General features: G+C 42.1%; 1 protein-coding gene across 1 annotated transcript in view; it reads left to right on the top strand.

Annotated features, from left to right (window-relative positions):
* The window catches only part of tpo (thyroid peroxidase), a 112,201-nt gene that overhangs the window by 70,017 nt on the left and 24,762 nt on the right, over positions 1-17,422 (top strand). Inside the window, exon 8 of the mRNA XM_062040859.1 lies at positions 1,616-1,786. Within this exon, the coding sequence (XP_061896843.1) occupies positions 1,616-1,786 (171 nt within the window). The remainder of the gene's footprint in view (positions 1-1,615; positions 1,787-17,422) is intronic.

Below are 17,422 nucleotides of genomic sequence, written 5' to 3'. Positions count from 1 at the left end.
CAACATAAAGTAGCAAGAAACACGTCAATAATGAATAAAGCAAAACATGTTCTAGACCAAAAATCCCTTCATATTCTCTACTGCTCGCTAGTGTTACCATATCTGAGCTACTGTGTAGAAATATGGGGAAATAATTACAAAAGTACACTTCATTCATTAACGGTGTTACAAAAAAGATCAGTTAGAATAATACATAATGTTAGATATAGAGAACATACAAACCCTTTATTTATTGAATCAAAAATACTGAAATTCCACGACATAGTGAATTTGCAAACAGCTAAAATTATGCACAAAGCAAACTATAACCTGCTACCCAAGAATATACAACAATTCTTCTCAAAAAAAGAAGAGAAATATAATCTTAGAGAAAAACGTAATTTAAAACATTTGTTTGCACGTACAACACTTAAGACCTTCAGTATATCAGTATGTGGAATTAAATTATGGAATGGATTAAGCAAAGCAATCAAACAATGTACTAATATGATCCACTTCAAGAAACTCTTCAAACTTAAAGTGTTTACAAAGTACAAAGAAGAAGAACCATGACAAACATTCTCAATTTATTTCATCCATCCATTCATTCATTCTTAAAGTAATCTTACTTATCTCAACATATGAAATATGACTTACTTCACCAATTATTATTATTAAATTCTTACTATTATTTATTTATTTATTTTTTATTGTGATTACTTATGGAGTTTATTGTGAATAAATTGTGAACAGGAAGTGAACAAAAAGTTTTAGCAACTGTTATGTAAAGAAAAGGGGTAGGATTAAATACGCTCTGCTTCTTCCTACTCCTTTTCGAACATGTTGAAAAGAGAAACTGGAAATTGTGATGTATCATGTTGTATGCTTGCATGTTCGAAATAAACTCAAACCCAAACTCAAACTCAATTAACAGCACCTCTGCTGGTTGCAGCCAAGTTGTGCAGGGATGTGAGTGCTATTCTCATCACCTGTTCCTTTTTGGCAATTAGAAGGATCACATACCCCCGATTGCCAATTAGGAGGGTTTTCTACCAGTGTCGCCTCCCTCTCGACACACGTTCCTGTCTCACATTGCTGTTTTCACGACCTGTATTATTTTCTTCTGCCTGGTAATTAATTCAATGACCTTCTGATCTCTTCTCTACCTACTGTCTTTGCATCCTAGTGTCACACCGAATCAAACCATGCACAACATATGTTGTGGTTTTCAACAAACTCTTTAGATTATACACACATTCATTCATTCTTCATTCACGCACTGATGGTAGTAAGCGATAGCTGTGCTGGAGCAGATTGTCCAAAACATGGCTGCCAATTCTCCCCAGTCTCTCCATTTATTCGTCCAATCACATGTGTCAAGCCGTTCATTGTGGGTAACAACACAAATTGAATTGAGGGAGGAAGTGGGGTTCGATTAATCAACCCTTCGGTTACTGGACAATCTTCTGATCCATTGCTGTTTTCTTTGAGTCAGCTATAGTGACATAAAGTCATCTTCTGAAGGTATACTTCTGTGACAACACATCTTGCTATTTATTGTTTTGCATTTTTTGAAGATATCTGTGTGACAAGCTTTGGGTAGAGAACTAAACAATGATTTTTGTTTTCTACCTAGGTGGAATTGAACCAATCCTGAGAGGCACACTTGGAACAGAAGCAGTAGCAAACACAGCAAACAGTCTGGTGCAAGAGGAGTTGACAGAGAGGCTGGTTGTTCTAAATATTCCACAGCCCATGGACCTGGCTTCACTGAACTTGCAGAGAGGACGAGACCATGGTCTCCCAGGTAATATATATTTTTTCAACATTTTCTGCTCGAGTACAGTTTTATATCATTGCAGACTACAGCCACGATAATAAAGTTGTTGTTGAACAAATACCTATTTGCACGTCAATTTAAAGTCATTATTATCATCACGCATTTTGACTTCCTGGCAACTCAGTCTGCGTTACAAGCGATGCCATGAAGTTATTGCTGAGTAAACTGCTCGAGTTCAAACACTTGGATCATCAGCAGCTTGTTTTTACTTACCCCATGGCATTCAATATTATATTTTTATGAGGATAGGAATAATACAGTTGGACATAGTTTTAAAACAAGTAATATAACTAATGTGCTGTGCAGAGAGTTCATAGCTAATGCTAATTTCCATTTTTTAAATAACATACTTTAACACATCTACAATCAATCGATGTACTAAAATAAAACAAAGAAAAAACAGAAAAAACAAGGTAAGACTAGACATTAAAAAAATACTTGGGCCAAGTTAATGTGCACCACTTTGTTTTCCCTTTCGTGATCTTTGTTGTGAACGAATTCAGATATGAATTTGATTTATTTTAGTAATGTATTCCATATGTGACAGCACATGATAGAAAAGGCAGATTGTCCAAATGTAGTTCTTCGATGGGATATTTTATCAATCAATCAATCAATCAATGTTTATTTATATAGCCCTAAATCACAAGTGTCTCAAAGGGCTGTACAAGCCACAACGACATCCTCGGTACAGAGCCCACATACGGGCAAGGAAAACTCACCCCAGTGGGACGTCAATGTGAATGACTATGAGAAACCTTGGAGAGGACCGCATATGTGGGTAACCCCCCCCCCCCTCTAGGGGAGACCGAAAGCAATGGATGTCGAGTGGGTCTGACATAATATTGTGAAAGTCCAACACATCAGCGAAAGTCCAGTCCATGGTGGGGCCAGCAGGAACCATCCCGAGCGGAGACGGGTCAGCAGCGTAGAGATGTCCCCATCCGATGAACAGGCTAGCGGTCCACCTACCAGAGTAGAAAAGAAAAGAAAAGAAACAGCAGATCAACTGGTCTAAAAAGGGAGTCTATTTAAAGGCTAGAGTATACAAATGAGTTTTAAGATGAGACTTAAATGCTTCTACTGAGGTAGCATCTCTAACTTTTACCGGGAGGGCATTCCATAATATTGGAGCCCGAATAGAAAACGCTCTATAGCCCGCAGACTTTTTTTGGGCTCTGGGAATCACTAATAAGCCGGAGTTCTTTGAACGCAGATTTCTTGCCGGGACATATGGTACAATACAATCGGCAAGAGAGGCAGGAGCTTGACCGTGTAGTATTTTATACGTAAGTAGTAAAACCTTAAAGTCGCATCTTAGGTGCACAGGAAGCCAGTGCAAGTGAGCCAGTATAGGCGTAATATGATCAAACTTTCTTGTTTTTGTCTAGCAGCCGCATTTTGTACCATCTGTAATCTTTTAATGCTAGACATAGGGAGGCCCGAAAATAAAACGTTACAGTAATCGAGACGAGATGTAACGAACGCATGAATAATGATCTCAGCATCGTTTGTGGACAAAATGGAACGAATTTTAGCGATATTACGGAGATGAAAGAAGGCCGTTTTAGTAACACTCTTAATGTGTGACTCAAACGAGAAAGTTGGGTTGAAGATAATACCCAGATTCTTTACCGAGTCGCCTTGTTTAATTGTTTGGTTGTCAAATGTTAAGGTGGTATTATTAAATAGATGTCGGTGTTGAGCAGGACCGATAATCAGCATTTCCGTTTTCTTAGCGTTGAGTTGCAAAAAGTTAGCGGACATCCATTGTTTAATTTCATTAAGACACGCCTCCAGCTGACTACAATCCGGCGTGTTGGTCAGCTTTAGGGGCATGTAGAGTTGGGTGTCATCAGCATAACAGTGAAAGCTAACACCGTATTTGCGTATGATGTCACCTAGCGGCAGCATGTAAATACTAAAGAGTGCAGGGCCAAGAACCGAACCCTGGGGAACTCCGCACGTTACCTTAACATAGTCCGAGGTCACATTGTTATGGGAGACACACTGCATCCTGTCAGTAAGATAAGAGTTAAACCAAGACAAGGCTAAGTCTGACATCCCAATACGTGTTTTGATATGCTCTAATAAAATATTATGATCAACAGTATCGAAAGCGGCGCTAAGATCAAGAAGCAGCAACATAGATGACGCATCAGAATCCATCGTTAGCAATAGATCATTAGTCATTTTTGCGAGGGCTGTCTCCGTAGAGTGATTTGCCCTGAAACCGGATTGAAAAGGTTCACAGAGATTGTTAGACGCTAAGTGTTCATTTAGCTGCTGTGCGACAATTTTTTCGAGAATTTTCGAGATAAACGGAAGGTGGGACACCGGCCGGTAGTTCACCATGAGGTCAGGATCGAGGTTAGGTCTTTTGAGTAGAGGATGAATAACCGCTTTTTTGAATGCTAGGGGAACAGTACCAGAGGAAAGTGATAAGTTTATAATATTTAATACTGATGGACCTAATAAAACAAAAAGCTCCTTGATAAGTTTCCCAGGAATTGGGTCAAGTAAACATGTTGTTTGTTTTGTCCCATTTACACATTTTGACAATTCCTCCAATATTATTTCATCAAAGAGAGAGAAACTATTTTGGAGGGCAGTGTCCGTCGTATATACAGTCGTATTTGTGTTAATAGAACCCAGTTGTAGCTGAGATGCATTGTCTTTAATCTCTTTTCTAATGACTTCAATTTTCTTATTAAAGAAATTCATAAAGTCATCTGCTGAGTGGGTGGAGCTACTGGGAGGAGTCCCTTGTTGGGTTAGCGATGCTACTGTACTAAACAAAAATTTAGGATCATTTTTGTTGAGGTGGATGAGATTTGAGTAATATTTAGCTTTAGCTGAGGTAAGCATGCGTTTATAAGTTATTAAACTATCACTCCATGCTTGATGGAAAACCTCAAGTTTAGTCGCACGCCATTTGCGTTCCAGCTTTCTACATGATAATTTCTGGGCTTTAGTTTCTTCTGTAAACCATGGGGTACGCCTTTTAGGGGCCCTTTTTAGCTTTAGCGGTGCTACACTACCAATGGTGTCGCGCAGGGCGTCGTTAAAGCTGTTAGTGAGGTTATCAATAGAGCCCACATAATTTGGGAATAGTGCCATTACCGAAGGCAGTAGGTCAGTAAGAGTCGTCGTTGTGGCAGTATTAATGTTGCGCCTGCTATAGTAGTTATTATTATTAGTTTGTTGACAATGAGTCAGAACTTCGAATTTTATAAGGTAATGATCGGACATTACTTTAGTGTACGGGAGTATCGTAACTTTAGAGGTGGTGACACCCCTGACAAGCACTAGATCTATCGTATTACCGTTGCGATGCGTGGGTTCATTTATTATTTGTGTAAGACCACAGCTATCAATTATAGTCTGGAGTGCCACGCCTGGAGGGTCCGATGGGGTATTCATATGGATGTTAAAGTCTCCCATTATGATTATATTGTCGGCGTGCGTCACTAGATCAGCAACGAACTCTGAAAATTCATTGATAAAGTCCGAATAGGGCCCTGGGGGGCGGTAGATGACAGCCAGGTGCAGAGGCAGCGGTGTGACAAACCTCACAGTAAGCACCTCAAACGAGTTATATTTATTATTTAGGTCCGAGGTAAGGCTAAGGTTTTTGTTGTATATTAGTGCAACACCCCCACCCCTTTTAATGGGGCGGGCAATATGTGTTCCCGTATAGCCAGGAGGAGACGCCTCACCCAGCGCAAAAAATTCGTCTGGTTTGAGCCAGGTCTCGGCTAGACCAACGACATCAAGATTGTTGTCTCTGATGACTTTATTAACTAATAACGTTTTGGAAGACAATGACCTTATGTTTAAAAAGCCCATATTATAGGTAGTGGGCTGTTTTGAGGAGTTTTTGTTGAAAGTATCCGTAGTAGCAATATTAATAATGTTACGTTTATTATGCGTAGTGCACTTTAAATAATTTCGACCATATCTAGGAATTGATATGACAGGAATTTTTAGATTGTTTGCCACCTCAGTAAAATGCATGTCCACCTCTGACGCAGAAAAAACATTATGTGAGTTGTATATTATTCTAAGATAATTGCTATGTGTGCAGGGATTATCCAGCCTGGCGCTGGCTAGTTCTAGCTTAACAGACTCCTTATTAGCGCTTCTTTGTGGATTAGCATTTAGCTTTTTCGTTATCCCCGCTAACAACAACGCATTTAGCTTTGTTGTTAGCCCCGCCCGACACCCCCGCTTCTGCTTCCGAGCGCATCGCTTACGTCTCTTTCGTTGACGGTCTCCGCTGGTAGTGGACGCCGCTGCTTCAAAGGCCACTGCTGGATGTAGCTCGCGAAGAATTCCTAAGCTAGCGAGTAGGTCCACCGTACACGCATCTTTCAGCCCAAAATGGCCCGATCTCTCCACATCCAGAATCGTAAGTCGGTCGTAAGTGATCACGGAGTGAACACGCTGTGAGCCAGCCATGAAATTGACTGAATTGAGGGGTATTTTTGCCAAATCGGTCTACACTTCCAGGAGCGCTCGCAAGAAGCCGCTGCCTTGAAGCGCCGCCATCTTGGAAAGAAAAAAAAAAAAAAATAAATAAAAATTACAATTCCCAACTGTCATGCTCCTAGTTACTCTATTACTGTTATGTATTTTAATGTTCCCAGAGAAAGATTCTAGGGCAAGTTCATGTAAATCAGGGGTCTCAAACGCAACTTACCTAGGGGCTCCTGGAGGAATGGTCTGGGTAAGGCAGGGCCACATCACGTATTCCTAAGAAAAACTGTAAAAAAAAAATAAAAACATTTGCAAATGTCTTTATTTTTGTTTTTTGACAAAATAAGATAAAAAATCAATAACAAATGTTTTTGTTTTTTTAATTGTTATGGGCTGTAGAATATGTTTTAATTCCACTTGGTATGACTGTCGTGTTTTAACCCACGCACGGAGAATGTCTCGATGCACGGAAAAACATAATTTTCGCAATGTGCGTCATTTTCGCATACTTTTCCTGTAACAGCAGTACGGCAGTCGGCGGGTAATAGCCCGAGAGCAGTCTCCTTTGTTTTTGCGCTCTATGTTTTTCATGATTACATGAACATCATGGCATTTGTATATGGTAGAAGGGACCGGGATGCCGAGCGACGACTGAGTGTTATCACCCATGCTGTTAATGTTGTTGTAACCATAGTCATAGAAACAAAAAAAGACATCTTATACAAAAATATGTAGAGTAGCGTGATGCAAATAGCGCAATGCAAATAGCGCAATGCAAACTAGAAAATTCCCGCGGAAATTTTGATGGGCCTGATATCTGTGCCCTGGACCTCTGGCCGGGGGTCGCCGGAAGCCGCCATACTTTTTAGATGGGGCTGAGTGTCTGAATCCGAGAGTTTTAGGTGTAACTGTACAGAACCAGCCACAGAGCTAGCCTAAAACAGTAGCATGTGTACATAAAAATGCTAACACTCATGAGTGTTAGCAGGCTGACATGATAACAGTCAACCCTGCTGTCTTTTTTTTCCAGTTTATTTTTATTGACATCCAGCATCAGACATTCCTAACCATTACATCATATTCACATACATCATATATCTGTTGTCTGCCCTATATGTCAAAATATTTTTTGTTTATATCCCAACCATACCACCCCTCCCCCCAAAAAAAAGAAACGCTAAAAAAAACAAAGTAGTATCTACAAATACATCAATTAAATAAACAAAAAAATAAATAATAATACATTAATAATAATAATAATCAGAAATAAAATTAAAAAAATATAAACAGATATATATACATACACACACACACACACACACACACATATATATATATATATATATATATATATATATATATATATATATATATATATATATATATATATATATATATATATATATATATATATATATATATATATATATATATATAGGGAGTAATCTTTTTAAAAAAATAAAAAATAATTTTAAGCAGTGCAATCACTAATTTGAAAAATTAAAGTCAGGCTCATGGGGCGTGACATAATTGACCCAGTTTTCCCAGTATGAAGTAAATTTCTCCAATTTATAATAATAAAGGCAGTTACCTTCTCCATTTTATATATGTCCATTGTTGTTTCCATCTATTGCTTCAAAGTTGGGCTCTCCTGGGATATCCATTTCATGGTAATGGTCTTTTTACAAGCCACCAGTCAGCCTGTTTCATATACCAAGTTATATGACTCAAAGGTGTATGGCTGCGGAAATAGAAAAAAACGTGTAAAATTTGATGAAAAATTAGCATGCTTAAGTTAGCTTGCAAGCATGCTATCGTTTGCATGCTAACAGGTAACAAGTGTCACATACCGAGTTATATGACTCTGGGTTAAACGGTTGCAAAACTAGCTCAAAAAGGTAGTATGCTAATGTTAGCATGCTAGCAAGCTAACATGAGCATGATAATATTTAGGTTGTGTCATATACCAAGTTATATGACTCTAAGGTTGGGTAATTAGAGAAAAAAGAGTACATTTAGCAAAAAAAGTTAGCTTTTTAATGTTAGCATGCTAATGTTTGCATGCTAACAGTTTACAAGTGTCATGTACCAAGTTATATTTGATTTGATTTAGATTTATTGGTCCCCGTTGGGGAAATTCATTTTCACTGCCGTACATTTAAACAATAGACATTACACATCACAAACAAAAATAACAAAAAGACATCATACATGACCAACACATTTACAGGCTTGTCAGACAGGTCGGCCGGGCCTGCTATTTAGGGCGGCTATAGCTGCAGGGATAAGGCTTTTCCCGAGGCGGGCCCTCCGGGATTTGTTAGTTCTGTACCTGCGCCCTGATGGTAGTGGGATGATGTATTGGTATAGTGCAGGGGTCGGCAACCTTTACCACTCAAAGAGCCATTTTGACCCGTTTCACAAATTAAAGAAAACAATGGGAGCCACAAAACTCTTTTGAAATTTAAAATGAAATAACACTGCATACAAAGTTTTTTTTTGCTTTGTGCTATGTATAAACCAGGGATCTCAGACACGCGGCCCGCACCTTAATATGAAAATGTAATGTTAGTGCGGCCCGCAAGTTTTATATGAATGGCGCTTGACAGCGTCATACTTGCCAACCCTCCCGATTTTTCCGGGAGACTCCCGAATTTAAGGGCAACTATTCTCTCGAATGTCTGCTGATTTTCACTCAAACAACAATAATAAGGGCGTGCCGTGATGGCACTGCCTTTAGTGCCTTCTACAACCTGTACTACAGCGTGCCAGCCCAGGTACATGTTAATGGGGCTTCTGCAGACACACATGAGTGACTGCAAGACATACTTGGTCAACAGCCATACAGGTCACACTGAGGGTGGCTGTATAAACGACTTTAACACTCTTACTAATATGCGCCACACTGTGAACCCACACCAAACAAGAATGACAAACACATTTCGGGAGAACATCCGCACCGTAACACAACATAAACACAACAGAACAAATACCCAGAATCCCATGCATCCCTAACTCTTCCGGGCTACATTATACACCCCCGCTACCACCAAACCCCGCCCCCCCAACCCTGACCCCCCACACATCAACCCCCGTACCCCTCCGTGCGTCGGTTGAGGTGGGCGGGGTTTGGTGGTAGCGGGGGTGTATAATGTAGCCCGGAAGAGTTAGGGATGCATGGGATTCTGGGTATTTGTGCTGTTGTGTTTATGTTGTGTTACGGTGTGGATGTTCTCCCGAAATGTGTTTGTCATTCTTGTTTGGTGTGGGTTCACAGTGTGGCGCATATTAGTAAGAGTGTTAAACTTGTTTATACGGCCACCCTAAGTGTGACCTGTATGGCTGTTGACCAAGTATGCCTTGCAGTCACTTACGTGTGTAAGCAGAGGCCGCATACAACATGTGACTGGTCACACAGATAGTTTGGTGAAAAAGCGGACGCGACGACAGGCTGTAGAGGACGCTAAAAAAGGCAGTGCCATCACGGCACGCCCTCAATATTGTTGTCCGGGTGAAAATCGGAGAATATTTGCCCCGGGAGATATCCGGGAGAGGCACTGAAATTCGGAAGTCTCCCGGAAAAACCGTGAGGGTCGGCAAGTATGCAGCTGAGCCGCATCAGAGTGGTCAAAGAGCCGCATGCGGCTCCGTAGCTGCGGGTTGCCAACCCCTGGTGTAGTGGGTGAGTCATATCCTGGACTATTGTGTTTGCCAGTCGAATGATGGACCTGTGGTTTAGATCTGAAATGTTGGGTGTGGGTAGGCCGATGATTTTAGCTGCTATGTTTGTAATGCTTGTGAGTTTGGTCCGGTTGGTGTAACCATGTTTTCTGTAGAAAGCATAGTGAAAAAACATGTGGATCAATACAGAAGGATGGGTTGAACGATGCTTTGGTAAAGTAATAACAGGAGTTGACTCTGGGGTAAACGGTTGCAAAACTACCTCAAAAAGTAAGCGTGATAATTTTAGCATCCAACAAGCAAAAGGTAGCATGCTATCAGTTAGCATGTGTCACATACCAAGTTATATGACTTTAGGTGTATGGCTGTCTAAATCCAGAAAAAAACGTAAAGTTAGCAAAAAAAAAAGGAGCACAATATTTTTCCATTATTGTCTTTAAAAGCATTATGGTCTTAATTGATGTCTGCACCAGGATATGTTTTTGCCATTTTTACATTATTTCGGTATCGCATGTTGATCAGGTTATAGTCTATTTGGTTCCTTATGGCATCACCAGGGCTTTTCCATGTGTATAATTTCCTTGGAGGTTGTTGGTATAGTGTATTGGTGTTTATCATTTTGTTTCTTTGGCAAAATTCCTTTAGTCTATCTCCTCTTTCATTTCTTTTTTCCAGCCCAAAATGACCTGCGATTTAATCACATTTCCCTTTTCCGATTTTGGCATTGAAATCTCCCATAATACATACTATTTTACTGGATTTGGTATATTTTATTACTTTTTGTTCTTCCTCATAAAATGTTTCTATGGTTTCATCACTATGATCTTGCGTTGGTGCGTATACTTGGATTATGTAGATATCATAAGGTTTTCCTCAAAGTTTTACCAATATTACCCGATCTGATGATGGACAATAACCGATTATTGATTTTTCATTATTTTTTCTCATCATGACATCAACTCCATGTGTCTGCTGTACACGACCAGAATACACTATTGTGTGGTTTTCTCTTGATATTTTTCCACTTTCTGTCCATCTTGTGTCAGCAATTGCCATGATTTCCAGATTCATATTTTCTGCTTCTAGTATCAGGTTATCAAACTTTCCTGCTTAGAACAAAGTTCTCTCATCAAAAGTACCTATTCTTAAGAGCTTATTTTTGCTTTTTAGAGCTACACTATCAAAACATAACCTTCCCTTGGGGTTTAAGTTAGCTTCGTCATAAACTGTCCTACTTGCCGAGAAGTCGTTCTCTTCTTCCCTGGAGTTTAGGTCTGGAGTTGTTGCAGGGACCCCAACATATCCGTTCTGTTTCGTACGTCATTTGTGATCCATTGTTAACTATGGGTAAGTCCATAGTGGGGTCCCAATCTTTTCCATGGTGGCTGGCCACAAGTCTTCTTTGTCAAGAGAGTGCCACTTGATGTGCCACACATCTTACTTTCCTGCTTTCAAAGCCATTGACTTCAAAAAGTTAATCTGTCTTCCATGCCATTGCAGTATTCGTGCACTTCAGAGGTGACGTCCCCTGTACAATAGTCCTTTGTACCCTCTACTGTTCAGGGTAGTTTACACAAATCAGGCTAATGACGTAGAGTGGTTTACTATATTTCTATACAGATACCATGTAAATGAGCAGACAATATTAGGTCACAGTTCTTTTACTAAAAAGTAATTAATTGAAATACAAAGCAATCATATACAAAACGATTTGATTTAAAAAATGAAATGTGCCGAGTTGTTCATAAAAAGCCGCAATGTCCAACAGTCAGAAAGTCATCCTCTCAGTAAATAATGAATTCCTGAGGGTCAGGCAATTCCTGAGGGTCATTTTAAGCTGCAAATAACAACATATAAAAAATAAATGTCAGTGTTTATCTCACGCCAACAACACAAACACATCGGCTTTAACGTTAGCTTTTTAGCATTAGCATTATGTTCACGCGGGTTGAGGCTAATAACTACACAAATGGGGTCAGTGACTACTTTTACAACACGTAATAAAGTAAATAGTTAATATTTGATGTTATTTACCTTCGTTCCACGCGTTTTTTTCCACATTTATCCAACAAAATCTATTAAGCAGCTGAGGTCGCAGCTTTGAGTCCTGCTTCATACTCGCCAGTAAATATGTTGAAAAGTGTTTCTACATTTAGGCTATGTCTACACTAAGTCGGATAACCCCTTAAAAAACTAAATATTTAGCCTAAGCCCCGTTTCGGCCACGCTAAACCAGCGTTTAAGGTCCCCCTCCTCTGACAAATTTTTACACAGGGGAAGTGTGCCGTGTATTTGTTGAATCTCCGGCTCTTAGCTTTGTATGGACTCATTGATCGTTTACAAACTGAGTTCGGGGAGGAAGTGAAGTCAGAAAGACCGCACCCCATACAGGAAGTGACGTCAGAAAGAACGCGCCACAGCCAGCTTCATAACAAGCGGAGCTAACCACTGGAAAGCACGATTGCAGCTATTTCGGACGGCAAGAGAACTTTTGAATGTACGGATCAGCTGTGATTCTACTTACCAAAAAACTTTGTCCCTTCCTCCCGTGGATGTGATACAGGCAATGTGTGACTACAAATATTGCTTTATGGATGTGACTGGTAAATGGCCAAGCAGCGTGCATGATGCCCGCATCTTTGCTAACTCCACCATTAGCGCACAGCTGAAAGATGGCACCATTCCCTCGTGTCCCAAACAACTGCTGGAAGATGAAGATGCGGTCCCTGTTTTTCTTATCCCCTGACGCCATATCTCACGAAAGAATACCCCAACGGTGGAGTCAACCCACAACAACAATACTTTGGGTATTCTCTGTGCAAGGCCCGCATGGTCATCGAGTGTGCGTTTGGTCGACTTAAGACACGCTTTGGTTCACTGTGCCGCCCCATGGACATTAACCAGACTGACCTACCATTCGTTGTATATGCTTGCTTTGTACTCCATAACTACTGTGAAGGATCCACTTAACGAGCAGTCAGTGGTTGCCGTGACTGGAGTACGACCGCCATTTTCAGCCTCCAAGCACAAGCTGGATTGCAAAAATGAAGGTGAAGGCAAAAGAGTGAGGCGTGTCCTGACCAGATATTTAGATCCCTAGATTAATTGTTGTAAAATGTTCTTTATCGCATTGTCTACTTTCTCATGTCGATTAAAGATTTGATTCATGATGGCTCAGGTGTGATTCACTACAATAGGTCCCCCGAGCACACTGGATTCTAGTTAATTGAAATACCACAACACTGGATATTGTTCAAAGGAGATACATTTTAATTTAAAAACTTGCACACAAAACACAGCAAACAAATGTAAAATGCACAACAAACTATTTACAATATAGCTCTTTTAAATAACAACTTCACAGTGAAGTAAAGTCATCTACTGGAGAGCTTGTAGCCGATGGACGTTCAGTGGATTTTTTTTTTTTTTTTTTCCTGCGCATGCGTACTACGTTGCGTTGCAATGGAGAGGGGCGGTGGTCTTAAATGGTGGCATTGTTGTGTGTGGACACAGATAAGGTTAGGTGGGATTTACCCTGGATAACCTTAAAAAGGGCCTCAAAACACGTCCTTGTGGTCTACATAACATGTAACGATGGTTCTTGGTCAAAATGTTGCATAGATTATGTTTTACAGACCATCTTCAAGTCGCTTTCTGACCTTTGCTTCAGGATGCATCGTTTTGTGGGCGGTCTTTTTTACGTGGTTTTGTTGTACCGGTGAAGCGTGCAAGGACGGGAGTCGAAAATGTGTCAAAAGATGGAGCTAACTGTTTTAATGACATATAGACTTTTCTTAAATCAATAACAGAGCAGCAGCATCTCCTCATTCATGGCTCACTAGTGCAACAACAATGTGTCCCGTGAAAAAACGTCCGACCGGCAAGCTTTAATAACTAAAGTTCCGTCGGTGAATTAGGTAAGCCCACTACATGGGTAGTTTTTAGCGCTTCCATAGCGAAATATAAGTTAGAACTTTACGCTACTTTATATTAGAAATGGCAACAGCGGAGGATGAATGTCCCATAACAAGAAGATAGGGAAAAAGAAGCTTATTGACTGCAGTGTTGCCACAAAGTACAATAGCGGACACACGCACATTTTCAGGATTTATGCAGATCCCAAATACACATCAGCAAGTACCAGAAGGTAAGGAAAGTTGGTTTTACATAATATTACGAAACAAAATGCCAGATAATATGTCTGCCAGTAGATGCCATTTTGCGGTCCTTATACAGGCACCATAATAATTTTTCTGCCTAGGCACTCGGAGGAGGCAGTCCCATTTTTCATCCCTCTCGATCTCTCCCTGCTTGCTCTCTTTGTCTTTGTCATGTCTATACTTTTTGGAGCCTCTTTCTCTGCGCTGTCCTCCAAATCTAAACACCAACTTGGAATTGATTAGCTGGACTCTCGACTCACTTGCCAAAATCTTCTCGACAAGGAAGAGAGGTTCTAGGGAGCCTGGCTGCCCTGACGGAACGATTGCTCTGGGGTACGTGAGAGACTCCTGGGAGAAGTGGAGAATCATGTGCCTCTCGGTGCTCTCCGTCAAGGACGTGGAAGATATCTACCTATTTGGAACCGTGATCCCTGGGCATCTGCTGATTGGGCTGGGCATTGCCCTGGTATATCACCAAATTCGGAAAACGACCGCATTCAAGGAGCCCAAAGGCTGTCCGTCGCAATAGAAGACATGGGTCGAGCTGTGGGAACACATACTGTGGCGATTTCTGAACTAAATCACATTCCTAATCTATTTATTTACAGACAGACATAGTTTTGTATTTCATTATTGTTTCTTTTGTAAATATTGTCCGTTCTGCAAAAAGGTCATTCCTAGAAGCACACAATTAAAATATACATGATCATATAATATACATACAGAGGTCAAGACCAAAAGTATGCGACTAATGTGAATTCCTCAGCCATAAGGGGTGTGCTAAATGTCCTAAGCATAACGTTGCAATAAATTTAGCTTTGATTTGACTACCTCGCATGGAAAAGAAAGAAAAAAATGCTTTTGAAAAATCATTCCATTCTAAATAACGCAACCAAGTTATGGCCAAATATACCGGTATGCAGTATATACCTCTGTGGGGGGAGGTGTAGTCAGCGCTGCCTGCAGGAAAAAAAGTCACCGCCTCTGTCCGTGGTGCTGAGGACAGAGCGCCATCAGACAGGGGCGTGGCAGTGCTGACGGCGAGACACAGCTGGCAGGTGATTAGATTTCACAGGTGGTACGTGTTAATCTAATCATCTGTTGTCCTTAACAGTAAGCGGCCGGGAGCAGGAGAAGGAGGAAGATACGGACGTGGCTGAAAAGTCACGTTGTATTAGGAGAGAAAACTTTTGTTGACAACTGTGTCATTAAAACATTGTTAAACCTACCCGCTTGGGTCCGGTGCCGTGTCTGACAGTGGGACTGCGAGGACGCAACCTCCACATTTGGCACCCAATTAAACAAGAAGGACAATGTCGACACCAAGCCCAATAGCGGCGCTGGGGCAGCTCATAGCCGAGGTGTCAACATCGAACCAGCGGCAGAGGGAAGCCATGCAAGAGCAAATTTCGCAGCAAAACCAAGTGCTGCGAGCGGTCCGGACCGAGGACAACCACGGCGGCAGCGCCAACATTGGCGGCCGTGGGAATGCACTGGATGGCGGAGGCGGAAGATCCGCAAAACCAATTGGCCGGGGTTTAACGGATTAATAAAGCAGTGCGCAGGGGTGCGTTCATGACCGGTAGGGAAAGGGGATAGCCGCGCTGTTCTCAGCGGCGACGCGAGATTATCCGACGCTGCCGGGGGGGAGGGGGAAGAGGAGCCGGCGGGGACTTTGCAAGAGGTTTCCCCGGTTCCCCATTGGCGCCCCATGGATGATTTTCCACTCCAGCAGTCTCGAGATGACACTCTGGGCACGACCTGGGACCAAGTGATATCAATTGATGGGCAGCGGGTTCGCCCGGGGATAGCGCAGGATTTCCCTCACTTTGCATTGATTAGGGACAGTTTATACAGAGTGAGTCGTGACACTCAGACAGGAGAGAATATCACCCATCGGGTTAAAATGCGCCGCCTGGAAAATAATTTCCCGGCGGCGCATGGGGTATGATAAAACACTCAACCGGATAATGGTCCGTTTCTATTGGCCAGGCATTCAGGCAGACGTATGCCGCTGGTGCGCGGCTTGCCGGGACTGTCAACTAGTCAACCCCGCGGCCACTCCTAGGGCGCCTTTGCGGCCATTACTACTCATGGAGGTCCCATTTGAGCGAATTGGCATGGACTTCGTCGGACCATTTCACCCGAGCACCCAGGGATATCGCTTTGCGCTAGTCCTGGTGGATTACGCAACACGCTATCCCGAAGCAGTACCGCTGCGCTCCATCTCTGCAAAGAGTGTCGCACAGGCACTGTTTCAAGTTATCTCCCGAGTCGGAATCCCGAAAGAGATTCTGACTGACCAGGGCACGCACGTTAAAGGAACTGTACGGATTATTGGGGATCAAATCCATTCGGACAAGCGTTTACCACCCAAAGACTGATGGGCTGGTAGAGCGGCTTAATAGAACCTTTAAATCCATGATCCGGAAGTTTGTACACGAGGACAAACCAGACTGGCATAAATGGTTGGATCCCCTGTTATTTGCAGTGTGGGAGGTTCCTCAGGCCTCCACGGGGTTTTCCCCATTTGAACTGTTGTTCGGCAGGAAGCCCCGCGGGGGAAGCTGGGAGGAAGGTCCAAGCCCCAGTAAAAACAAAATTCAATACGTCACGGACTTGAGAGCAAAACTCCACACATTGGGGCACTTGCCACGTGAGAATTTGCTCCGAGCCCATGAACGTCAGCAACGCCTGTATAACAAGGGGACACAACTTAGACAATTTTCACCGGGAGAGAAAGTACTTGTATTACTCCCAACGTCCAGCTCCAAATTACTCGCCAAGTGGCAAGGACCCTTTGTGGTCACACGACGAGTAGGTGAAGTGTGAAGTGAATTACATTTATATAGTGCTTTTTCTCAAGTGACTCAAAGCGCTTTACATTGTGAAACCCAATATCTAGGTTACATTTAAACCAGTGTGGGTGGCACTGGGAACAGGTGGGTAAAGTGTCTTGCCCAAGGACACAACGGCAGTGACTAGGATGGCGGAAGCGGGGATTGAGGCGACGTGGGTTATGAGGTCAGGCAGGCTGACCAGGGCGGGGCAACCCAAATATACCACCACAACCTCCTAAAAGGTTGGAGGGAAGCGAAGCCTGTCTCCCTGGTGACGGGGATAGCAGAGAGCGAGGAGCTAGGTCTGAAGGTTCCCCTCTCCCCCCGGCACATCCCTCTCCGCTGTGATAATCATCTTACGCTGTCACAGAAAGCAGATGTGGCCAATTTGCAGCAGCATTTTGCTGACGTGTTCTCCCCCTGCCAGGCCGCACGAAACTCAC

This window comes from Entelurus aequoreus, linkage group LG03 (genome assembly GCF_033978785.1).
Source record: "Entelurus aequoreus isolate RoL-2023_Sb linkage group LG03, RoL_Eaeq_v1.1, whole genome shotgun sequence".
Taxonomy (NCBI): domain Eukaryota; kingdom Metazoa; phylum Chordata; class Actinopteri; order Syngnathiformes; family Syngnathidae; genus Entelurus; species Entelurus aequoreus.
The sequence above is the reverse complement of the archived record's forward strand: the minus strand, read 5'-3'. Positions and strand labels throughout refer to the sequence as shown.